Genomic DNA, 26,305 nt, shown 5'->3' with positions numbered 1-26,305 from the left:
GGGTAGTTTCTCCGATTGTTTTATCACTGCATCAGAAGCAAGTTAACATGCAGGGACAGCTGAAGAAAGCAAAGGTAGGAAAGACAAAAGTACCAGTCAACGTTCTCAAGTCCAGTAATGAGAATTTGCCAAGGATATGAATAACAAATTTTTGAGATCGTTATTTACAAGACAAACATTTCAAGTAACCAGCAGCACTGGTCTGAGTAGCCCAACTTTTGATGCAATATACTATATCATCTAACCCCTGAATACAAACATCAGATCCCCTCTTTCACATGTTTCTGGCAATGAGAAAGCCGAAATGGCTTTGAGTCATTTGCAGGCAATATCCTATTCCCACCTCAGTTTGTACTGGATATCCATTTTATAACAAAGTCGCCATAGTAAATGAAAAATTCTTAAATTATCCTCAACCAAAGGGCTTGATACTGAAATTTTATAAGGATCCACCAAATTGTTGTCTACGAGAACTAAAGCAACTAAACTGTCCCTTCCAAATATTAGCAAGCTTATATGGTCATTCCCTTTCAAATATTAGGAGGCTCAATCCAGATTGTAAGGTCATGTTTGAGGTCGAAAGTACCGCTAGATGTCAGTATTTTATGCTGCGGATCCTTCAATTGCTTATCCTTTAACGAGTACACCTTCAAGTCATGGGTTTCATAGTCAAAGTAGCAAATACAGTCTGCAAGGTCAACTTGATCCCCAACAGCTTGTACTACAAACGAATTACTACTTACGCATAATGCCCACTTTCCTAAGCTTATCCCAGCAATCCATTTCATCTGAGACTCATCATATCTGAAAATACACCAATTGGCGTCCTCATCTGCGGTTGCCAAGAGAATCTGTTCCCTGTGTTCAACCAGGTGATAGCTAACAAAGGAGCTTTTAGAATCGCGTTTGGGAAACCTTTCAGTAAGTACACTGCAATATTTCCCGGAATAACTAAAGCAGCCCAACATTCCATCCTCAAAAACATAATAGAGTACCCCCTCAATGTATAACATGCTCAATACTTCTGCTGCAGCTTTTCTCTCGGCAATTATTAGTTTGGTCCAACTTTTATCACCAAAACGGTAAGTACCAAGGTGTGTCTTGCCCCAACTACGATAGAAAACAAAGATTATGCAGTTCGACGAAGTAGGGATTGTAGAGAAAGTTGCCACATCTATCTGATGTCCCAATCTGGGTACTGATAAAACAAGGTTGGAAAAAGGGTTACAAAAGGTGACAGTTCCAGCAGTGTGTGCACAGTCCACTATAAGCAACCAGCCCTCTTTGGAAGCACAAACCTCTGGCCATCGGTAGAAAAAAGAAGGCCAACCTCTTTCTGATATATTATAACTAGCCTTGTGAATCTTTCCACCATAAGAGTCATAAATCTCGCATGCAAAGGTAACATCTCGATCAGATGAGTCATCCCATGGATCCGGCGAGATTGCAGAATAGCAATGCTTAGAGAAATAGGCCATTGCCATCAGCGGTCTCCCAGAAAGCTGCCAACTTTTACAAACTGCACTAAGCCTTACTTGATCAGAAAGGCATAACTTGCTCTTGATAATCCTCAACATGTCTTCGTGAAGATCTGCCCAAGGTCTGTATTCAGTCTTCTGCTTTTTTCTAGGGATGCACCTCTGCTTCTTTGCTCCAACAACAATGGTTGACCTCCTTCTGTACCTCAAAGTCCTCTCACTAATTTTGTCCCCTCCCATCTCCTAAAAATGGGCCTTTTGGCCCTTTTCTCCTCTTTAGAGCAATATTAACGCAGCAGAAGGTCCAAAAGCAGCTACAGATACCAAATAAAAGATCTACAGGATGATGCTGGTGATGCCATGATGCTGTTAGAACCCTAATATTATTTTGGGTAAAAAAATCCCATTAGATCCTTCTTGATGTTCAGAATCAAACAGGAAAAAAGTGCAACATGATGTTCATCAAAGCAAAGTGAATTTAGCACTAATGAAACTGGTAAATACAAAGCAATCCAAAAAATAAACAGCCTGTAAATTCTTCCACGGTCAACAACGTGGAAAATAGGCACATCCACATAAATTTAAGGAATGCAAACAGATTTCTTAGTTTCATGAGCAGTTTTTGTTAGCAAAAGACCAGAATTCCACCCACTCAACTACAATCTGGATTCCTAATTTCGATCTATTTTTCTCAAGGTTTCTCCCAATATAAAATGTGAACAACCAAAATCATTAAACACAACACACAGCTCACTGATTAAAGTATCAAGGGATATACGTAAACTCAACAAATGAGCTAAAATTGCTAGTTTTCCATACATAGTTGTTAATCAAGACTCCATTTCCCATTGCTTAAGCTAATAAACTTAATCAATGAAAACTTTAATTCTGCCCAAAATGCAGTAAGCAAAAACCCTTTATCATTCCGTTCAAGACAACTAAAAACAGACAACCCGCAGCATTTTCTTAATCAACTTCACCAAAATGACAATCCAATTCAACAAAACAAAAGCTTCACAGAAAACAAATAAATCTTAAAAAAATGTTAATACCAAAAAAAATTCCCCAATTTCACAATTCTCCCCACAGATTTTTTTTTTTCCTGTCTTCGTCACAAAATTTAGGGAAACAGGAAAAACAAAACCACCCCCCCCCACCCCAAAAATCCAATAGCAAAAGGTATAAAAATCGTCACGAAAGCATAACCTTTAACCCGTAAGTATCATAAAACTTTACAAACAAATTCAAACGGCTACCCTTTTTAATAGCTACCCTAACCGGAAAGTTGCCGCCGCCCCCGCCGCCGATCACACCTCGAGGGTAGCGGGGGGAAAAAGATTGTATTTTGGATAGGAGTGATGGAAAGAAATAGAGAGATTTTTCTAGTGGCTAACAGGATATGAACAATAGGAAATGAACCAGCTGAACATGCATTATACAGTTGGATTATTAGCATTTATACTGGTCCCAAATTTGAATTATAAAGGGTTAATTTCCCACTAAAGATTTTTTTTCCATTAAAGATTTAAAATTTTGATTTTCCAACCAAGCACCAACGAAAAATTATTCTTTTTCTATTTTTATCTTTAACGATTATATCTCGTTTAATGATTATGTTTATATCTTATTAATATAAAGATAAGTTAAACGACTGTGTAATATAGACGTTACGTTTACTTATATAAAGATAATATAGACGCTGTATAAACGTTACGTTTACGTTACGTCTTTTATAAATTAAAGATTAGGAAATTTAATTTTCTAACTAGGCACCAACGAAAAATTGTCCTTTTTCTATATTTAGCGTCGTCTTGAGACGTTACATTTATATCTTATTTTGAATGATTATATTGACACGTAATTATTTAAATCTTATATACATTGAATAATTATCTTTACATTTAAATCTTATATACATTTAAAGGTCGCAATGGGTGGGCACCCACCCAGTAGGGGCAGAAATAGGGCGAGGCGGGGCAACATACACCTGGCCTATCCCACGCATACAAAAAACTTATATATATTTAAATTTATAGATGTATATATAATACATATAGATACACAATATAATAAATTAGTTATAATCCAATTCTTTATATTTAATAATATAATTAATAACATAATTGTATATCTCTAACATAATCTGTGGCTATTTTTTTTATTTTAGTGCAAGCTACTTGTTCTACTTCCGAAGGGATATCATGTAATACATTGTTTGATGAAGAACATGATGTTCATTGTGTTACTGAATAGGTATTAAAGAAATTTGATTTATCTAAATTGATTTTCTCCAATTTTTTGTTATAGAATATAGATGGGTGACAAGCTTCTTCTTTTATTTTGGCATCAAATGTCAAGGTTGCTTTATCAAGGGAATTATCACATCTCGAGATTGATGAAGAGCAAATGTTCTGAAGTTGTTGTGCTAGGTTGATGAAGAGAAAAGCTAGACTTATTGCTGAGTGTCTTTAGTTTGTTGAATATGAGAAATCAACTTGATTGAGTTTGTTGAATAAGGGAATGTAATTTGACTTATTGTGTTTTGTTTCCATCTTGACGGCTATTAATCTTATTTAGTGTTATTTACAATTGTATTATTGTAAGTGAACATATAATTGTGACTTAGTTCTATTACATCTCAATTGGATGTTTTTATATCATTTTCATGGTATTGATAAGTTGCTAATATTCTTTAGTTATTAATATTTACAATTTGTTGAATGGTCTAAGGTTGAATATTTTTTTTTTCAAAAGTGGCAATATATTTCACATCTACTAAACTTTAGTTACAAAAATTTGAGCAACCGCACGCAGATGCTTCCCTGGCTATATTCATCGGCTAGACAGGGAAGAAGTTCCTCCAAGAGGTTTCTTTACAAAAGTTAGTGACAAATTGTGCCAAATTGTGACTTACATAGTTGAAATTCCTTTTAACAAAAGACAAACAACATTTCTCAAGAGAGCAGCACAATATGGAGATGTCTTCAAGTATGTGCCAAACCATTTATCATTCCAATCTTTCTTTGCTATCTTGTCCACTATCTCCTTACAATCTGACTCAAATTCCACCCTTTTCCAGCTTTCCAGTGTGGCTATTTCCATGGCTTTCCTTATCGCTAGGACTTCTTCCATCTTCACATTTCGGCTGCATGTTCTTGGGACAGCCCATGTTGCTATCAACCTTCCTTTGTCATCTCTTGCAACTATTCCCCATCCTGCCTTTCTCAATTTTTTATTGAAAGTTGCATTCATGTTGATCTTTATGCTTCCTTTCTCAAGGGATTCCCATGTTTGCATTCAATCTTGTCTCTGGTCAACTTATTTCCTTCACCATCCTGATTCTTTGTTACTTTATGGTATTCTCTCCATTCTCCCAAAGCTTTGTTGATCGGAAAGAATTGGTCCCTTTCCACCTCATTAAATTGGCTGTCATTTCTTGCCTTCCAAAATTACCATAGCAAGTTTGCTGTCAGAATAATATGATCACGCCCCTCCTCTCTCTTTGTTGATTGCATCAGTTCTCCACCAATGCCAGAAAGAATTTCTTAGACCCTCTAACCCGTCCCATTGTATCGGTGCTGCTTTCCAGATCAGTGCTACCCTTCTACAATGGAATAGCATATGTTCCAAAATTTCCATTGCTTCTCCACATCTGTTACACATAGGACTTTTCCAGTTTTGTTCGCCATTACTTCATTGACTGGTAAGACCCCTCTTAAGCACTTCCATATGAAATGTTTTAGTTCGTGCTTCATGTTGAGCCCCATGATTCCTTCCATACTCTGGACCCCTGCATGTTCTTACTCTGATTCAATTCTCTTTTATCCTCTCTCCTCCTTCTCTGTTTCAACTGCTTTGCCCATATATACCCAGATTTTATACTATAAATTTCTTTCTCATTTCCCACCCAATACATCCCATCTCTCCCTCCTATTTTACTAATGGGAATTGTCATTACCTCATTGACATCCCTCTCCTGCAATGTCTTTTCCAGCAACATTTGATGTCATTCTCCATTCTTTATGAGTTCACTCACCTTCTGCACCATGCTATCTTTTAGCTTTACTGTTCTTACTTTCCCATCCCTTCCTTTTGGAAACCATCTGTCCTTCCATATATTAACATTTTTTCCATCACCAATCCTTTTCCTCATTCCTGATTCGAGGACATACCTTGAATTGAGCAAACTCCTCCACATCCAAGAGTCTGATGGTTTGGATTCCATTTCCCATAATGACTTCCCTCTAAAATACCTTGATTTCAATGTTTAGCTTACCAGCAAATTTGGTTGTGATACAATTCTCTAGAGTTGTTTTGCTAGCATAGCATCATTGAAACTTTCTATATCTCTAAATCGTAATCCACCTTTTCCTTTCACCTTTGATAACTTCTCCCAGTTGACCCAGTGTACCTTTCTTCATTTTTCTCTCTCTCCCCACCAAAACTTTGCCATTTCACTACTAATTGCTCTACACAGCCCCTTTGGTAATTTGCAGCAGTTCATAGCATATGATGGCATGGTCATAGCTAGTGATTTGAGTAGGACTTCTTTTCCTACTAGATTGAGCAATTTTTGCTTCCAGTTATTTAGTTTCTTTGTAATGTTCTCCTTTATGTACTTGAACACTACATTCTTTGATCTCCCAATCACCATGAGCAATTTTGCTTCCAATTATTTAGTTTCTTTGTAATGTTCTCCTTTATGTATTTGAACACTGCATTCTTTGATCTCCCAATCACCATAGGTAGTCCCAAATATTGGCTCTTTTTGACCTGTTTCATTCCCCCCATGACTTATAGGACCTGCTATCTCACTTCCTCCCTTGAATTTTTGTTGAACAAATTTGAGGATTTTTCTGTATTTATCACTTGGCTGGATGCTCTCCCATATTCCTTTGTCAATCTGAATCACAACTTTTGCTTCCTGCACACTTGCTTTACAAAAAATTAAAGAGTCATTAGCAAAGAAAAGATGTGTTAGATTTGGGCCTTTATGTGCAATTTTCATGCCAGAAATTTGGTATCTGTCCTTTGGTATATTTAAGAGACTAGTGAAGCCTTCTACATAGATTAGGAAAAGGTAAGGGGAGAGGAGGTCCCTTGTCTTATCTCTCTAATGGGTCTAATATAACCATTTTCTCCCTATTTATATTAACACTATAGGAAACAGAAGTTATGCATTCCATTATCCACTTAATCCACTTCATTCAAAAGCCCATTTTTTTCATGATTTTGGCTATGAAGCACCATTCTACTCGATCATAAGCTTTGGACATGTCCAATTTGATAGCTATGCAAGCTTTTTTACCATTCCTTTTACCATTTTATCAGTGGATATATTCATGAGCCATTAGTACATTGTCAATGATTTGCCTTCCAAGTACAGAAGCTGATTGATTCTGACTTATGCACTGTCCTAGTATAGGCTTCAGTCTATTAACTAGTATCTTAGTGATGATCTTATAAGCCACATTGCACAAACTAATAGGCCTAAACTGAGACACTAACATTGGGTGTTCTACTTTGGGGATCAGGGAAATAACTGTTTCATTGAAGGCTTTCAGAAGTATACCAGAATGAAAAAAACTCAATACAACATTTTTAATAATACTCCAGAATTTTTGAAAAAGGAAATAGGACATAGCATCAAGTACTGGTGCCTTATTAGGATGCATGGGAAAGACTGCTTCCCTTATCTCTATTTCTGATATTGGTCTAGTCAGTCTCCTATTCACCTAGTTAGAAATAGTATGTGGAATTCTCCTCAGAATCTCACCTCTCCCCCTAGATTTGATGTGGTGAAAATCTTTTCGAAATAATCTGCTATCGCCTCTTCCACTTCCTCTTTAGATTCACACTAGCTTCCATCCTCTCTCTAGAGTATAGATATATTGTTTTTCTTCCTTCTAGCAGCTACAGTTGCATGAAAAGTATGAGGAATTTTTGTCTCCCTCTTCAGCCATTTGACTCTAGCTTTTTGGCTCCAGTATATTTCTTCTCTCTTGTAATCTTTTCCTAAATCCTTGCTTAGTCTAAGGTTGAGTACTTGAATATGTCTTTATTGAATATTTTGAAATAAAATGAATAATAAAATTGTCCTGTAGATGAGTAGATTGTTAATTATGGTAGATTGATTTCTTTTCCTATGGGAAAAATGGAGTGAGGGATCGGGAGGGGAGGGGGGGTTATTTGACAATAGGATGGGGGGCTGGGGATCCCATTACCACCCTTATATACATTGACATGTTTCATTTTGAATAATTACCTTAAATTTTTAGAGTAAAACATATATACACTAATAGTATATATATATTATTACATTTTGATTTCATAATTTAAATGTAAAAGTTAAATTTTAAATTCAAATACATATAATTATAATTAAATATGAAATAAAAATAATTAAAAATACATTTTAGGCTATTAAAGACTTATATTATTTAACACTCGTACTAAATTTGAATTTTGAAGAGTTATGCTAATTTTAATTATGATTTTTTATTTTAGATTGGATTTTATTTTCCAATTTTGCTCCATTTGGAAAACAAAATATTTTAACTTAATAGCACTGAACAAAAAATAAAAATAAAGAGAAATGCTATTTGCACTCCTACTTTTGTTAATCATATTTACATTATCATTTTAATCACATAATTTTACTTATTAGATTATATGATAAAATAAATGGTAATTTTAGAAAAATAAAAAATAAATGATAGAAGTACAAATAACAAAAAAATGGAATGCAAATAAGGCTCTGCTTGGATTGAATTATTTAAGTTTATTTGAAATATATTTTACAAAAAGTGTCTAGATTCACTGGATATTTTACCTGGCATGTTGTTTCTATGTGTTTATTATCTTTGCCTTGTCAGTCCTGTCATCTGCACCCTTTCTATGCACACTGATGCATGTCAACCCGATAGATGGCTCAGATTACTTATCCGTTGGGTCCTCAATATGAGACCCATCAAAGTAACAAAAAAAAAAAAAAAAAAACCACAACTCATACCCCAACATTTACTATTTTGTATAGCCACTTTTACCGAACATTTACTTACTTCCATCACTACAACTTCTTGCACCTTCACCGGCAAGAAAATCACACCCTTAGATCTGTTCTCCATTCACCTCAGCTCGCAATTGCCAATAGAGCATCTTATTGGATTTTAGCCGATTCACAAAGTGGCATTTTCTTGATGAATACAAGAAAGGTTTATCGGCAAATCAGAGTTCGACCGACACCAGCTTTTGTCTATATACAGAATTCGGTAGTCGTCTATAAGGTACCATGACAGCACCCACATCTTGCTCAGTTGCTGCATTCACTTTTCCATTACCAATATATTGCGCACTCCATAGTATTAATTGAAGCAATATTGGATCGAATTGTACTCCTTAAGCATATTGCCCCATTTTTTGAAAGCAACATAGTCCAGATTTATGATGTCTATTTCACTTTCTGTTTAGCACAATATTCGTAAGGATTCAAATATATCAATTCTGGACTGTGTTGCCTCATTTTTTGAAAACAACATAGTTCAGATTTGTGATGTCTATTTCGCTTTCTGTCTAGCACAATATTCGTAAAGATTCAAATATGTCAATTCCCTTAACAACTTTTAGCTGCCGCAGCACTACTACTAATCCCTAATATAAATATGTACTCGGTACTATTTCATTTGAATATCGATTTGGGAAGGGGAGAAAAGACCCTCAAAGTACACATCAATTTTTGGGACTATATGTTTGCTTTGAATCTCTTGTTGCGAAGAGGAGAAAAAACCCTCAAATGCTCCGTTTTGGTATTAAGCATTTTCCTTTCTACTACTGCAACCTCCTGCATCAGGTTTGGGATTAAGCATCTTCACCCATGAACCTTATAGTTGCTGAATTTATTATTCTGTTCATTCCAAAGTTGCTTTCATTCATGTAACAGTCATTTGAAGCCTTGCTCCTTTGATGGAAGAAGGCACTCAGTTAAACTTTGATTTTTTTTTTTTACATAAATTGTTTGCACAGTGTAGTTTAAGTAAAAAAAATATGTACAATTGTCTTGATTTAATGTATGTTGTTCAGTTATCTAGGGTAAACGTAGCAATTAGCAATCATCCTCAATTACTATTTTTTTCTCTCTTAGTCGTTGTATTACACACATAGCAATTGAATCATTTCAACAACAACTCCGGGAAAAAGCATATAGTTCCTCCTACCTCGCGCTTCTTTGAAATAGTTGATTTTTTTTGTTTTGTAAAGGCCATGTCAAAGAGCTTCCGGTGATGCCCCTCCAAACAGAACAACCAGCTCAAGTGTAGTTAGTGTAAGGCCTGGTTCACATTCTTTGAACTACAACTTCCTACTCCGTTGTATTATCAATTTCACATATTTATTTGTCTTCACCTTCTCCTATCAGCTGCACTTCCATTTGCACAGTCCAGTCATCCACTGATTTGAACAATCTAGAAAAGTGCATCAGTAACTTTGAAGCAAACCAGAAGGTACGATAATTCACTCAGTTTCTAGCGAATTGGAAGATTTATGTAGCTAGTTTTGTTCAACAAAGTGCTTGTCATGTAGCTAGTTTTGTTCAACAAAGTGCTTGTCTACTGTAGGAGATTGGTGCTAGATTCGAGTGGACTCCCGAAATGGACGAACACTTCATTGATGCTTATATCGCCTTCAAGGTGTCCAAAAAATGGGATCGATTTAGGCCGCTAGACTGGAATTATGGCCAGATAGCCGAGCATTTGCGTGAAAATCATAGTCATGAAATCACAGCAGCCTAGTGCCAATCAAGATTCTATCGGTTCAAGAAAAAATGGCAACTTTTTTGCCTGTTTTGTGGACTTTTAACAAGATCAAGACTGGCATTGGATAGGAAGAGAATGTCTAGAATTTCACTGCTAGCTTTAACCATTGGGCTGCTTTGTAGTCGGTTAGTGTTTTCTCTCCTTACAACTCGACTATTATTAAATTGTAATAGCAATTAGGTTCCTGCTGTGTTTTACCAAACCATGCACAACACTTAGGCTTTACATATAAAACATGTTGCATGTTCACTTATAATTGCTGCCACATTAGACTTTTGATTACCTTGTCTCTTTACCGACAGTCCAACCAGGACTTTGTCGAATTCGCTGTGTCCTTCAGTTGTGGTCTATAAAAGCGGTTCACTCTCATCATACTCGGGGAGATCGTTATAGGTATTCGAGCACAGTCCGCTAGCCAGCCTAGCCCATCGCTCTCAACTAGCGGGGAATTGATCAGTCCACCTCCAGGAAGAGTGCAAAAGGCAAGGCCAAAGTCCGATCTTCATCCCAACCTCTTTCTAGCATCTCCCCTTAAAAAGAGAAGGATGTGTACTACATCTAGCCTATTTCGGAAGCCAGTAGTGGTAAGCAACCAGCATCCAGTTTGAGAAACTTCGGTGAGCGAGAGAGCTCCAGAGGCAATAAATCCACCCGATCGTCTATGGATAGAATCGAAAACGCATTAAGCAAGATCGGGAACTTCACGGATGTGGCGATTTGCGACTGAAAGGACCACATGGATAGAGATGAAACGTACAAAGTTGAGCACTGTCAAAACATTGTCTCCAACATGGATGTCCCCGTTGAGTGAAAGGTGGAAACAGACTCCTCTCTCACAAAAGATGCAAATTTAGGTTAACGCATTCTCTTTATGCAGTACAATGATGCTAGACAGATTGCATATGTCGCAAGACTAATGAGGAAGAAAAGTTTGGCATAGTAACAATTCATTCCTAGCAGAAACAATGACCGTTATACTTGCTGGTTGAATTGGGGGTTAATTATTGCATGATTTAATGTATCTATTTGGCTGCTGTGCTTGTGTTCTTTAATAATGGACTATAGTTGTGCTTTGAGGGAATATGGCGTTGACCATTTTCGAACTAGTGGTCATGCTCATGTCCGAAAGCATCCAGTTTGTTTAGTGTGATTGAAAAAAACTTGAATCTGTTATTATATCTATAATTCCAATTTCTGAATTTGTGAAGTAGTAGTGTAGTGGGGTCACTAATTATTTCTCCACTTGTGTTACTATATGATGTTTATTTGTCTAACGTCTAAATTGTTATGTATAAATTTAAGTTGGACAGACGTATGTCTTGTTGTTTTTCCTAAAGACAATTCAATTAGTTTTTTAGTTTGCTTTCTTATCTAGTTCCCACTTTGGAAGGTGAGTGGATTGTTTTAACAACTGTAGTGATAGACATATAAAAAAAAATATGCTTGTCATGTGCAGATACAGGGGTATCAGCTTTGCCCAGACTACTAAAAAAGATTCTAACTACGCAGGTAAAAAAGAACTGATAGCTGACAAGCATGTTGATATGAATTATTGAAAGGATGAAGATGTAAGTCCAAACCAAACCAATGTCATCTGCTCCACAGGTATACCGGTCTAGTTGTTAAAAGAAATGCAAATTTTTCTTTTAAAAAAATAAAACAAGGCTATAAAATATAATAATATTTAAAGGCACCAATATGATTAAAGGTCCTACTTCACAGACTAATATGAAATATAATAATATTTAAAGAACTAATATAATCAAGAGCGTATCTCTGCCATATCTTTCACAATTTGATTCCTTATATGTTCCCGGTCTTGGAGACCATAATTATATATAAGAAGTCAGCAAAAAGTTATCATCTTAATTTTGAAAGCGAATGAGTAGTCATTGAAATGGAAATCAGACTTTCACCTGTAACATGTCAGCCTTAATAGAAAGTGGGTGCACATAACATAGAGAGCCATGCAAAACTTTGGCGTACATTAATGGGTGTCAGCGGCTTAATTCCTGTATAACGTGTGATGTCTGAAGGAAACTACAACTCACGCAAAACTCTTGCTCATGCTCTGCTCTCACTCTACAATTTCAATTTTTCTGCTATCGAAATGTCTGTGGCCTACTAACTATGAAGGTAAACATACTCACGTACCATGTCCTAATGTATATGTCAATTTGTCCATATTCCCTAACTTATTATATAGATTTCCTCTATGCATTAGGAACATGACAAATAACAATAGGAATACAGCAAGAGGACGAAGGCACTCTATATCTGTAGAAAATGAACGGGGCGAGGCCATGCTACCCTTGGCAATAGAATTAATGACATTGCATCGAGACTTGAATAGGGATAAAATATCTCACCATGAGAACTCTTTAAGTGGACGTGAATGGGTCGAAGAGTTGATCAATGGCCATCACCGATGAAAAATAGAAAACATGCGGATAATGATTGATAATTTCTTTCGATTATGTGACATACTAGTGCAGAATGGTTATGTATCTAGATCCTATCAGCAAAGGGTTGAAATCGAGGAAGCTTTGGCAATGACATTAGTCATGGTCAGTCATCGCCACACTCAGTGTATGCTAGCCGAATGTTTCAATCGGTTAACGAGGACAATTAACCGGAACGTGCACAGAGTTACTTGGCCTATACAGATTTGCCTCCACACTAATAAGGCCGTATGACCATGATAATGTTCACCCAAGAATAGCGAATTCAAGACATTTCTATCAATGGTTCAAGGTAAAGTTATCGTGACTTTATATTAAGTTTTCAAGTAAAAAAGAACTGACATTTTGTGTAGCTGTTAACTCTGGCTAAAGAGCATAACATTTGCCTCATTAATTTTGAGGTGTAGACAGTCCAAAATAAAATACTTGATAGATCCAAATGAACAGGGTGCTGTTAGAGCTTTGGATGACACACATATTCCAACATATCCGTTTAGTGGAGAGCAAATGACGTATACCAATCGACATAGGATTCACTCACAAAATGTCCTAGCAGTCTGTGATTTTGACATGCGCTTCAACTACGTGTACGCTGGATGGGAAGGTAGTATCCATGATACTCGCATTCTTGAATTTGTGTTGATGCCGCCATCAGATTTTTTGATTCTGCCTTTCAGGTCATAAGTGGTGACATTAATATTTGACACACACTTTGGGGGCAATAGTTTGACTATTAATTTTTGTGCTAACATCCCCTACAGTTTTTGGAAATATAGGCTAGTACTACTTGGTCAATGCAGCGTATAGAAACATTCCGAATTTCTTACCACCATATAAGAATGTACGTGAACGAGACCCAACCAAACGGTTGTTTAACACTCGACATTCAGAACTTCGGAATGTTATAGAGAACAGTTTTGGTGTATTGAAGGCAAGATTTAAATTCCTCATAAACACAGTGCCGAATTTCTATATGAGCACCCAAATTAGTTTGGTAATTGCATGCTGCGCGTTACATAATTTTTTGAGAATAGCATAGCCTAGGGATGCTTACTTTTGAGAGTTTGAGGATGAGAATGTCCATTTCAAGGTATAACCCCAACCCAAAGAAAAAATATGTATGTAGCCATTAAATGTTTCTCGAGAAGGGGTTGAGGCGTGAAAGGCAGCACGAGATGCAATGGCTAATGAAATGTATGTAACCCAAGGGCGACGCAGGCGCTAGAAGACAGTATCTGAAATATGGACAATATCATTACTATCCAAGGAACTAATGCCACACTAGAGCCAACCGGAGCGAACTAGAATTGGTGATTGAAGTCAAATAGGTACATTGTAAGTAGAAACTCCAATGTCAAGCATTTATAGTCAAATTGTGGTGAACCACTTATAAGAGAATAGCTCTTGGTGGGAAAATGATAAATAAATGTTTTAGCTATCCAAACAATTATTTCAAGTAGACGCTTATTTGGAACTTTTATCATTCACAAAAATCAAGTTTGAATATCCCAAATAATACACTATCCAAACGGCACCGTTATTTCCCTAAAATAAAACAACAAAAGAAATGTTTTTTTTTTGCCACCAAAACCAAAGTTCAAAGACGTGAAATATAGATCGCGCCTTCAACTGAACCAAAAAAAGCAACTCTAGCGCTGCTGGTAATCCCCTGAAATCTTAAACCCTTGAAACCCAAAAACCCTTTCTTTCTGTCTCTGTCTCTGTCTCCTCTGTGGAAACTCAAAAATGGGTTTGGGTCCTCGATTGCAATTGATCCGGAATCTCTATCGAGCAAAAAATCAAATTCCAGAATTCTCCCGTTTGTTAGTTTCCTTTATTTTTACTCCTAAGACGTTGAAAACTTTCAAGAATCGTTCTTTTGCCCCTTTATTTCAAATTTCACTTGGTATAACTGTCTTGCAGGCTTGGGAGCTCAGGAAGATATTCAAATGTCATTTCACATGGTAATTTGCGCATGTATTTCTTTTTTCTTTTTTCTCTTTTTTTTTGAAGAAAAATTTCTGTATGACTGGTTCTTTCTGGTAATATGTCTATGCATTGGAAAAGTTTCTGCTGTGCCTTTTTTTTTTTTGGATTGAATTGATTTATGCGGATCACACAGGGAAGTGGTTTTCCCCTTCGAAAAAAGTTAAGAAGAAAGAAAATTATTTTCCTCGCTTACATTAGCTAAATTAGGCGAAATGGGATTCTTATTGTCTTTTTTTACAGTTCAGGAGTGCTTCTGAAATTTGCTTGCTGAACAAAGTTATAGGCTTTTTCTAATTTATTGATTTCTTTTTAATTTTTTTGACCATTAATTTCCTATTTGAATTCCCTTTTTATCTCAAAGATGGGTTTTTCCTATGAATTTTGACTTGGCTCCTTGTTATGTGGGACTCGTAATTCTAAATTCTGGTATGGTTGATGGGCTGTAATGTTCTTTATGATCAGATTCCAAATCCTGGGGCAATTCCTCTTGTTTGGATGGAAGATATCTTAATCATCAATCATGTAATAAATGTAAGGAGAAACTTCCTACGTTTTCATTAATTCTTTCTCATTTCACCTTTTACACTTCTAGGAAAGTATTTTTTTCACATTTGGTTTGTTTATTCAAAAGTTCAAGAAATTTCAGGCTGACACTGTTGATTTCTCTATATTTTTCTGGCAGGGACTGTTCCACTAGCTATTTGTAGGACCATGTCGTCCTGTGTAACCAAGGACTCTAGAGGACTTCCTTGGACTCCTGGTACTAAAATCATACTTCAAGCAACAACGGTAGGTTTTTTGAAAGTGAAATGGCAATGTTGCTTTCATGTTTTGGATTATATTCCTTTGCTGGTGCTTGGTCTCTTCTGGGATGACTTCTGTTCCTCCTACATGGATGCATCTACTTGAGTCTTAGTTTTGTGGATTCTGTGCTTGACTCTCTTCCACTGTTTTTTCTCTGCTGTTTGCTGCTGCTATTTGTTTTGTCTTTAGAATTTCTTTTTTTGGTCAAATTTCCTGTCTGATAAACCGTGATGTTTGAATCTCACCGAGCATTTAACTTTTACTCATAGGTAGCTGAGCTATCCAATTTTGGCTATGCTAGATTTGTTACAACACAAGCAAAAGCTCCAGCCCAAGCACGACTAATGGTATGGGAGTTTATCCTTGATATTGCTGATTAATGGTCAATTTTTAAATTGCTTGGTATGCAACAAGGAGTTGAGCACAAGGGTATCAAAGTTCCTGATAGATAATGTTTTCATGCTTTTTTTCCCATTGTGTTATCGTCTTTTTACGAAAAAAGGTAGATAAAGTGGGAGCACAACTAGTCATAATTCTTCAATGTAACATATGGTGACAAATACTGTCCTATATCTTGTTCAAAAGGTTGTAAAAGTTGATAATTTGCTATGGTATTAGCATTCTGGTTCTCACCTAAGAAATTGTTGCTAATGGCAAATTTTTGGTTTGGAAATGATTGAGAGCTGTTAATGTTGTTTGCCAGGTGAATTATTAATGGCCAATAGATTCTGTGGGTTATGAGGTTTAGCTGCTTTACTAACGGCAAAATGTGTAACTGAAAGTCATGTATCTGATTTGCTATTTCTATTGTCTACTAATATATTGACCATGTGTTATGGTTTTAATCATTGGTCTACCTATTGCAGTTTTTACTACATCTAGCTTAACATCTTATTCGACTGTCTGGCCCATTAGAGTGTGAAAATATCATTTTGGTCTTGATTTGTGCTTGAGTTCTTTGCTCTCTCAATTTATTTATAAGTGCTGCCTCTTCATTTACAGCATATGAATGTCTTTCCAACTAGATTACTCTTCATCCTCCAGTGGTTAATTACCTTCTTGTTACTCCCTTGTACTTTTTAAACATCCCTTTTGCATATAAATTAAAGGTAGGATGAAAAATCTAATGACATATACTACCAAAGCATCTATATTACTGCCAACTTGATATTTTACACTGAAACGAGCATCTTTCCCCTAATGCTTATGTTTGGAGAGTGAAAAGGTGATGTCCTGGGATGAGAAACATCAAAACTTGGATACCTCAATTTTTTGAGCAGAAATAGAACTGTTGAATCTGAAACAGGAAAAGTTGACATCATCCATAAACAGCAAAAGAAATATTATTAGTTAATTAGTTAATTTCTAATCTTCAATTAATTGTGTTTTGCTGAAATGGATACTTATGGTGTGGTCAATGCTTTTTCCCTCTAGTGTTCTAATACATTTAAGTGTTGGTCTTTTCAACAATCTGCTAAAGTGCAATCATGTTGTAAACCCACATATAGCAATTCTTTATTGCTCAGAGAAGTTATCTTGAGGCCATTGCAGAAATATGGTTTAAGATTACCAGGATGTATTGTTCTTTTTGACCTGTAGTAGCCTTGGTGGCATCATTTGTTTGTGCATGCTAGGTTATGAAGATATAATCAGCTGTAAAAGAAATAGTTTGTTAGCTTATTGCCTCGTTTACACTCCTAATATGCAGGGAGCACTTCAGGTATCTATGCAGAGTCCTGGAATTGTGTATGAGCCATATGCACCTCGTGAAAAGCTTCCTTTCTGGAGAAGGTTAGCATACTCTTCAAGACAATGCTAATTACTATTAAAGTTTTCCTTGTGACAAGAACTTCACCATTTTAAAAGTGAAGGAGAATTCGAACTCTTTATAGTATATGGATACAAATAATTTTAGTAGCTGCGGTGATTATATATGCTACTCGAAAGAGCAAAGTGAAAAAAAGTATACATGTACTAATGGTCAATCTGTGTTTACTAAATGTAGGTTTCAAATCTATCCAGTATTGTTTTCTATAATTTGTGACAAAATGATTCTTTGGTTATAAAATATTAATCATTCCTCAGCTATATCATCCGTGAAATATCATTTCCTTCTTGGGTTTCATTTTCTTACCTATTTTGAGAACAATGCAAGCATTTAACAGATAGGCATGCTAGTGTTCCAAGAACACATTGAAGACTTTCATGTACTAAGACTATTGATTTCTCATTTTTCTACGTTATTGTCCTTACCAAGGTTATGGTAGAAATTGATAGAGTTAAAGAATGAATTTTCCTTTAAATAAAGATTAATTATGTTGTATTTTTGTTCTATTGATGAAATTTTCATCTGCTATTTAAATAAAAAAGCAGCATGTTGTGCTTTGCTTATGATTTTGACTGCTCCCCACTATTTCAAGAGCTGATCTGTTAGCTAGTTGGCAAGACATTTTGACTCTCTTGACCTCTTGTTTAACGCCCTAGAGTGTTTATAAAAAGATATCAGCATGTTCTTGAGTTCCATTGGAACTATAAATGCTCTATGATTCTTTAGGGAATTTATGGGTACAGATCAACTTGGCTTATACTTGTGTCTTGTGATTTCAGGTGGTTTACAAGAAGTGGTTGGCGTAGAACAAAAGATGATCTTATTTTAGAGGTAATGAACCCGATTGAATTTAGATTTGTCAATCTGTGAGTTCGATAGTTGTTTTATCCTTCCGGACTAATTTCATATTGCAGCAAACAGCGGGAAATTCACATTTGTAAGTTGTCCAAACTTGCATGAATTTGTCATTTGAAAATTGTATTTCCACATTTGTACTTTTCTATCTCAATAGAAGTGCTTATAGTTACCTGATGCTCCACATGCGTGTGTATGTGGATCTTATATAGAAGCTTTGATTAGATTTGAGCGATGTATAATAAATCTTTGCAGATCTTTAACCTGTTTCTTGTTGATTATTAAGTTCTTAAGACACTGATTTTGTGTTTGCAGCTCAAAACTGCGTATGCCATTGCTAAATTGCGAAAATCTGGATACTCTAAACAGAAGTTCTATAATGAAGCTTTTGACTTGTACAAAGAGGTTTGCTTTTGCCATCAAGAAATTACTCTGCGGTAGAACTTTGGCAAGTTATATTTGCTGTTATCCTTTTGATTGTGGTGTTTAGTGGAATTTCTTTCTCATGGAACTTTTTCTTCTTCTGAGCTTCTCAGATAAGTACTAAAGTTGCTAATGGAGACAAAACATCATTGAGGAAATTAGTTACAGAGAAGATGTATTCTGTACGTGCGCTTTTCTCCTAAAATGTGCTTTTTTAGGCACAATTATATATGGACGTTAAAAACATCTACCTTTCTTGAAGCTGACTTATAGGAACCACTTGAATTTGTATATGGATATAAATCCAGACGAGCTCAATTCCTTCATTGCTTATAACAGGCTCTCAAGAATGAAATCAAGCAAAGAGAATCCAGGTGGAGTAAAATGTATTGGGAACTGGTGGAACCAGCAGTTCAAATACGAACACTACGTGCTCGACTGGCAAGTATCTATGAACATTGACATAAATTCTAAACGCTGTGCTATTTTGAGGTTTATCTTTATGTGCTGAAGAGGTAACATAGATGTAGAGGCATTGCTTGTTATTCTGGTTCTACACAGATGAAATGCTAACCAATAGATTTCCTTTCCTCAGCAAGTTGTAACATATTCCAGAGCAGAGTTTGACAAACTTGAGAATGTGTCTGGGTTACAATGTTTCTTTTGCTTCTTTGCATATTTCTTTGTGATTTTTCTTTATTTGCATGCTATTTTGCGCCAACACCAGACATGGACCTTTGTTTCTGCTGGTTGAGCTTTGAACATTTTTCCGGACACATGTGGTGTCTGGTAAAAAATGCATGTCTTATTGATTTATGAATGCTTCATAGAAATTTTCTGTAGTCTGGATGCTTCATGTGCATGTATGTGTTTGCAGGAATGCTACCTGTTTATGCGTACACGCATGTTTTACTTGTTAATCTTTCTACTGTGGTCATTAGTCTTGACTTTGAGAAGGACCTTAGGTGGCAGATCTTATTTATAGCAAGTGCTGTTCCACAACGATTTGAAACTTTATGGGATTCCCTTCATGCTTTCTATCCTTAGTGTTCCACTAGTTTGTTTAATTTCCAATGTCTGGAGGGGATTTGGGTTTGTAGTGTCTTCTTTCTACCAATATCAGTTCTAGTGTAAAGGCTTAAAATTCTACCAAAAAGAGCGTCTATAGGGCAAATCAGTGTTGCTTCATTGCTGTCATCGAAATTCATATAGTTTTCAAGATACGAGTTATTATTCAAATAGCGAAATTTAATCATTTGTTACATTTAACCTTAAGATGATTATCATTTTCAGTATTTTCATTCTGCATTAAGGCATTTCTGTTTCTTTGCAGATTGCCATTGATCGGGAAAATCTTAATAAGGCGTTTGCACAGCTTACACTTGAATTTTTGACTAAACAGGTAAATCTGCTTTGTGAGTGTGTTTAATGGTTTGTCATTGTTTGCTGAATTTTGTTTGCTGTTTTGATTATAATTTACAATGTGTTTAGTCAATTATAGTCAATTAGTTAATTCGAGCATTAGGACCATGTGCAATGGTACTTGATTCTTTTCAATTTGGTTGTTCATGCGTGCAGAGTTATAAGTAGAAATAAGTGAAATACTCTTCTTAGCATCTGTCTAAGCGGGAAACAGGACAGAAAACTAAGCATAGTTGGTTCAAGTCAAATCTTGCAGCGAACTCTAGGGTGAAAGTTGCTGAGGTGTGTGCATGTTTCAGATCTGCATAGTTGGTTAGTGATTTTTGCGAAATGTTAACACAGCAACGGAACTAGTGATTATGGATCTGAGAGAATAAGATCAAAGCGTCCTTTTACAGAGAGAGAGAGACCCTGAACTCCTGTGTTTTCTTTGGGTGATGCCAGATGTCATGATGTGGAGGATTGTGCCAGATGTCCAAGTGTGCTGTAGAGATTGACCTTTCTACAAGTAACTTCTTTTTCTAATAGTACAACCACATGAAATAGCAACTAACATAATAGTAAGTCCAAGGAGGATGATTTCAATATTGGAAGGATGCCTTAGGAAGGTTATATATCGCTTATGGCCAGTGCCGTCTATGGTCTATGTGTGGTCGTATTCACATGCTGGCAATTCTTTGTTTCGAATCTGTGGCCTAAAAGCAGTATTCTATTGGAAATTAGAATGCTTTTTGGGCTTGCTTATCCTAGGAGTTACAAATCTTGCATGAAGAAGCTCATCTTATAACCCCACTGCTCTGGTTCAATAGTAAAGATCATCTATAGATTGTTACACAAGTGTCACCATTTGTGTTTGCTTGGTTCATGATCATTTTGTCTGTCTACTTTTGCCAATACACTTTTATTTATTTCTGCAGAAATATGAGGCATATGATACAAATGGAACTGTTGTTGCTGGAGACAAGGACAAGGAGGTAGGTGCTAAATGCTTATTCTTCTTAAGTGAAGTGAATGAAAATATGCTGGTAAAATTTTGCTAATCTTTTCTGAGATGTGCTTCTAGGTGTTAGCCATGATCTGATGGAGAGTTTCAATATGAAAAAATTTAGTTGTCCTGCTCGAGGGATGAATATTGTCCTTGCACGGAAGAATTGCCAGACTCTGGCACTTTAGTAAACAAATTACATGATACCAATAGAAGTTACTAATTGGGTTTATCTAGTCTTTCAAAGTTTATCACATAACATTATTTCTCAACTTTTCTTGAAGAAATGAGTGCTAATCTGTAACTTTTGTTATTATCTTTATGGTTTTTTTTTTTTTGGGTAAGTATTATCATCATGGTTACCTGGTCCATTTACTGGGTGTCTTTGTAATAAATGTACCTTACTCTAATCCTGTTTGAAGGAAAATTAATTAGTTAAATTGCTTCGGGATAGTATTCATGCCTCCAATAAGATGCCAAAACATCTTGTAGCCCCTTAGAAGGTTTTAGTGGTAGCCCTCCTGGTTAGAGCATTTGAACATTGAACAAGTTAACCATTTACTTTCTAGTTCTTACTTTCTAGGGACCTATTTGAAAGTGCGTGTAAATAGATTACATATGCCAATGCTTCTGAGATTAGTTCTTGGACAAAAGGGGATTGTAGATTATAGGAATCTGAAAGGTGACTAGTTGAGAACTGAATCCCCACCCTTACTGAGGATTAGTACAGGTCATGGTGGATGAACGAAAACCTACCCTTTGGTAGTTGTTCATATTAGTAGATGTTCACATTTAATTGTCATCCATGAGAGTTGGAATCTAATGCCATTTGAAATTCAGTGATGCTCACCACCTTTGATGACAAGGACTGAAGCTATTGCTTCTCTCCTGAAATAAGATAATAAGATGTACCTGACGCTTACCCTTTTGCCTCAGGTTCTTGTGCGTGAGATATGGGTTTTTGAGAAATCTCTCTTCCACCCTGGAGCATATTGGCGTCTATGTGGACGAATCAACACTTCATGAGGTTTTATCTGATGAGGAGATATTTTGTAAACTAAAAATTTTGAATAATGGCATCTTATCATTTTTTAGAATTTGTTTGTTCAGTAAAATTTCTGATGTAAAGGACTAATTTTAATTTTTTTTTTTGGCCACGAATAGCTTATACTGTGAATTCCCTGTAAGTCATTGGGCAGATTCAAATAGCTGCTTTCATGCTTGTAAAGTTGAATGAGGGGATGACGTTTTGGAGTTTTTGAACACTGCACTTATTTTAAGTGATATTCATCTAACGACTTGTGAATTCCCAGTGGATATGTACTTTACAGCATTGATATACTCGAATTCTTGTTGGTCTAGTTGTTTAACCATTTTGGGGAATCTTAGATCATGGGTAGTCGGATCATTTATCTTTAATTTTCAGACCTTGAGACTTATTTGCTGGATCTTTGAAATAATCCATTTTGTGGAATTACATGCATGGTTCATATTAAGGTTTGTTACTACACAGGACATCAGTTTATGAACACAACCTCTTCCCGACAAAGGGGGGAGAAAGGAGGTGAAGGGAAAGACTTTATGCACTAGATTTACTGAATGAAAAACCAGCAAAGGTAGGTTTTTCATTTTTGTTATTCTTTCTAATCTGCTGAACATTAATTTACCCTTCAGATGAAGTGCTGCTAGGATTGTAATTTGCGACTTGGTAAAGCCCTGGCATTCATTCAGTGTTGTGATTGGTTTCGTGGTGTTCGTTGAACATGAAAGCATACTAACATGTTTTGTTATTATCTCTGGCATTCATGTATAGATAATAGTCTTGGGGGTTGTCCTCCCCCCATTCATTTCCTTTACCAAATCTTGCACTTTGGCCCGTTTCAAATTTCTACAAATCTATATGTCAAATGTGCTAAATTCAGTCAAGATTAGGAATATTTTGCGGAACTCAAGAATTGGGCTAAAGTGACTCGGGTATTCCTGGGAACTGAAGACCATACCAGGTTAGAGATTCCTTGTGTCCTTTCTTGACTAACTGGTCCCAAGGTTGTTGTACATGCTAAACTTATATCCCCTAAATTGTATGTTTGTAGGAATATCAACAGTCATCCTTTTTCTTACTCATGGTAAATCCTTCAACTAATATTCAAGGTAACAGTCAAGCAACTGGATCTTGTATCTTCCCGAAAGCGACCTATTTCTTTAAAGCATAATCAACTCTGGGTGGATATCGGGCAGAGGAAAAAGAAAGAAAAGAACTTTTCTGGCATAAAGTAATCCTTGTTGCTTGACGTGTGGGAGATTCTCTCCCATAACACCGTGATTACCTTGCGTTCAGATGAAGCAAGCCCTCAATGTTTTTAATGCAACCTCTGAAGAATGGAGGAGGATATGGATGAATTAAAGGGCAGCCCTGAAAGCCTTGGCATTTTTCGCATATTCATCAATTTCATCCTGCCTACAGAATGTTTTGTGCGGGATGCTTTAGCCATTTTCTGCAGACTCTTCATCTTCATAGCAAGTTCTGCAGTTCTAGCAGCACAAGACTTGAAGCAGCATTTGAGTTTGGGAGGCTTTCTTGGCCATGGATTTTATATCGTCCAGAGACTGCATGATTGGATCATGCAAACCCTGGAAGCTCAGGCCATGAAGCCTGTGACTTTAGGACGCATGCCTGGAATTGCTGCTGCACAATCGCAACATCGAACTAGCACCAGAAAAGATCAAAATCTGCATTTGACTTCTCATACAAATCCATCTGAAGTGAAGGATTATTGTCCAATGAATGCAGCAAAACAAACGGAACCGGTTAGGTACCACTCGAGCTTCCCCAGAGATGAAAGAGAGCTATCACAACTCCCAAACGGTGTAGATGATGAAGTTCTTTCTTCCTGCTCATCTATACAAAAGAAAGATGGTGAAGATATGGTAAAAGATCAGGAGTCAACTGTGCCAACCGTCGTGCTTTTCCCTCAAAAAAGAGCTCCCAAGGAGTCGGTTAGCAAAAATGAGAATGTAGAGATATTGAAGGAAATTAAACCAAATTATTTTATTATTTAATTTCCTAAATTCTTTTAGTTTCTTATTTCAGTGTCTAGTTTTGATAAGGTATAGTTTCCGTAATTGAGGCCAGGTCCAAATAGTGACGAGTCAAGTGTTAGTCCAACTCCTAGTTGGTTTGAATTGATTACTCCCTTGGGTTAGTCTCTCTCTCTCTCTCTCTCTCTCTCTCGCTATATATATATATATATATATATATCGCACTACTAAAAGCATGTTAACACTTGAGGAGGGACGACTCCAAGGAATTGCTAGAGTTGTGAGAGCAGTGAGCACAAGAATGAAAGGTCTCCGGCTTGTCTTTTGTTGTTTTTGAGATTTGATTCAATAAAATTATTGAGGTTTGATTGTGAGTTTATTTCTTTCCCTTTTCCTACATATTTTTATACTAGAGGTACTTGAGCTATACAAAGTACAGCTTGGGCCTCCTAGAAATTTAGTCGAACACATAAAATCAAATTATTTTGGCACATGATGAATGAATAGAAATATAGGAGAAAAATTGAGAATCAAAACAATTAAAATTGACAAAAGTTGTTTGACCTCTCATTTTTGTTAATCACACATTCACTATTATTTTTTATGATATAGTTTTTATTTATTTAGGAATATAATTAACAAAATATGGAGTAGGAATAAATTTTTCATCAAAATTTGTTGTGAAGAGAAATTCCATCTATGAAGTCAACCCCTTATTTATTGTGATTTGAATAAAGATTTTTGAACCACTATTATGATGATACCCAAAAAGAAGAGAGAATTAATACATTATAAGTGCATTACTGTATTAATAGCAGTATAGTTTTAGTTGTAATTAAATCAAAAATAGTCATAATGTTTTTAGTACTTTAATAATGAGAAAAAGTTTAGAAAGCCACTAAGACATGGCATAATATTCAACATCAATATAGTTTTTTCCTATAAACTTCCATAGTTTTCTTTCTTTTGATGGAAGAAGCTAATTCATTTATTTAAATCCTGCTTAAATGTGACAACATTATCCTGCAGTTCCAGGATATAAATATCAAGGTTAGATAAAAATATGAATTGTTACGTTTCTAGATCTACATATACAAATTAGAACTAAAGCATTTTTTTTTATTGCAAAAGCATCTTCCTAATCAAAATTGAATTTTCTAACAATTTTTTTGTCAAGTCACGCCCTAAGTTGAAAGTCTCAATTGTGACTTCCACCACCAACTACAATCCTTGTATGCCTGCCCAATTGATACTACAGCACTTGAGTAATTAAAAAACAAACAAAAATTAACATTAGTTTAAATATATACAAAATCTTATTGGATCCTTCAATTAAATTGAATAGACCATAAAGTAATTGCAAAGGGCGGGAAGGGGAGGAAGAAAGAAACAGAGAAAAATAGATGTAGAAGAATGCCTAATTAGATTGATCTTGATGGAAGTATCACATGATATACCTTTTCTCTTTAAAAAAATACACAAAATTGTAGATAATTACAAAACGTGACCAAAAAACAAAAAAAAAAGGAAAAAAAATGTGACGTAAGAAATCAAATTGTGGGAGGAGAAAATAAAAGAATGAATTTTTGTTTTATTCTTCACAGAAGATGATCATTGGTATAAAATGAATTCCAAGATCTTTTTATATATTTTAATATTTCACCTTTTATCCATGAAGAAATACCAAACAACAACGTCATCTTATAAATTTAACAAACAAATGCCAGCTGGCTATAATATTATGATTGAAGAATAGAGCAAATATGAGAAATTAGAGATGAAAAAAAAGGAAGAAAAGAAAATGTAAAATGGGATAAAAATAATAATAAAGGCTTTTCTTTGCTAAGTAGCTAATCATCTCAACCAAAAAAAAAAAAACATGGGAACAATCTTAGTTAGATTAGTTTTAAAAAATAAAAAATAAAAAAGGTGAGGGATGACAGCAGCTGCTGCAAGAAGAAGAAGAAGAAAAGATGGAGCTGATTTTCTGAAGAAGAAAAAATATTTTAATCCTTTTGGCCCAATTGAATCAAGAAAGGGAAGGAAAAATTTAGCTAAAATTACCAAGATTCCATTTGTCAAAAATATATGTAATACATGTGTCAAAAAGATGGGCTGTTATAGCAACTTGGCTTTCTTCTTATATATAATGTAGACATGTGTTAAAATTACTTTCACTATGTGCGTGATTTTTCGTACTAACAAGTGGT

General features: G+C 35.6%; 2 protein-coding genes and 1 long non-coding RNA gene across 5 annotated transcripts; 2 read left to right on the top strand and 1 right to left on the bottom strand.

Annotated features, from left to right (window-relative positions):
• Positions 1-115: 115 nt before the first annotated feature.
• LOC113727573 (F-box protein At3g56470-like) lies at positions 116-3,082 on the bottom strand. Its single transcript, XM_072076240.1, has 2 exons — positions 2,735-3,082; positions 116-1,855 (listed from the first exon to the last, which is right to left on the bottom strand). The coding sequence occupies exon 2, from the start codon at positions 1,716-1,718 to the stop codon at positions 531-533; it is 1,188 nt and encodes a 395-aa protein (XP_071932341.1). The 5' UTR covers positions 1,719-1,855; positions 2,735-3,082; the 3' UTR covers positions 116-530.
• A 5,331-nt stretch (positions 3,083-8,413) lies between these two features.
• Positions 8,414-11,454, top strand: LOC140035405 (uncharacterized). Its single transcript, XR_011839587.1, has 5 exons — positions 8,414-8,764; positions 9,735-9,798; positions 9,892-9,976; positions 10,091-10,413; positions 10,591-11,454. It is a non-coding gene; the product is annotated as an uncharacterized lncRNA (long non-coding RNA).
• A 2,908-nt stretch (positions 11,455-14,362) lies between these two features.
• On the top strand, positions 14,363-24,474 carry LOC113727572 (uncharacterized). 3 transcript variants are annotated; one of them, XR_011839586.1, is made up of 16 exons: positions 14,363-14,573; positions 14,674-14,714; positions 15,202-15,270; positions 15,422-15,532; positions 15,817-15,890; positions 17,252-17,334; positions 18,151-18,202; positions 18,286-18,308; positions 18,542-18,674; positions 18,763-18,831; positions 18,989-19,090; positions 19,983-20,051; positions 20,989-21,045; positions 21,993-22,083; positions 22,570-23,059; positions 23,150-24,474. XR_011839586.1 is itself a non-coding variant. In XM_072076238.1 (14 exons), exons 1-14 carry the CDS (start codon positions 14,497-14,499, stop codon positions 22,080-22,082), a joined length of 1,050 nt encoding a protein of 349 aa, XP_071932339.1. In that variant the 5' UTR covers positions 14,364-14,496; the 3' UTR covers positions 22,083-22,362. The 3 variants fall into 3 exon arrangements, 2 of the variants coding, with proteins under 2 accessions (XP_071932339.1, XP_071932340.1); XM_072076238.1 differs by lacking the exons at positions 22,570-23,059; positions 23,150-24,474 and having other exon boundaries at positions 14,364-14,573; positions 21,993-22,362; XM_072076239.1 differs by lacking the exons at positions 18,286-18,308; positions 22,570-23,059; positions 23,150-24,474 and having other exon boundaries at positions 14,368-14,573; positions 18,542-18,631; positions 21,993-22,362.
• The last annotated feature ends 1,831 nt before the right edge of the window (positions 24,475-26,305 follow it).

This window comes from Coffea arabica, chromosome 2c, assembly GCF_036785885.1.
Source record: "Coffea arabica cultivar ET-39 chromosome 2c, Coffea Arabica ET-39 HiFi, whole genome shotgun sequence".
Classification (NCBI taxonomy): Eukaryota; Viridiplantae; Streptophyta; class Magnoliopsida; order Gentianales; family Rubiaceae; genus Coffea; species Coffea arabica.
This window is presented reverse-complemented; position numbering and strand designations above follow the sequence as displayed.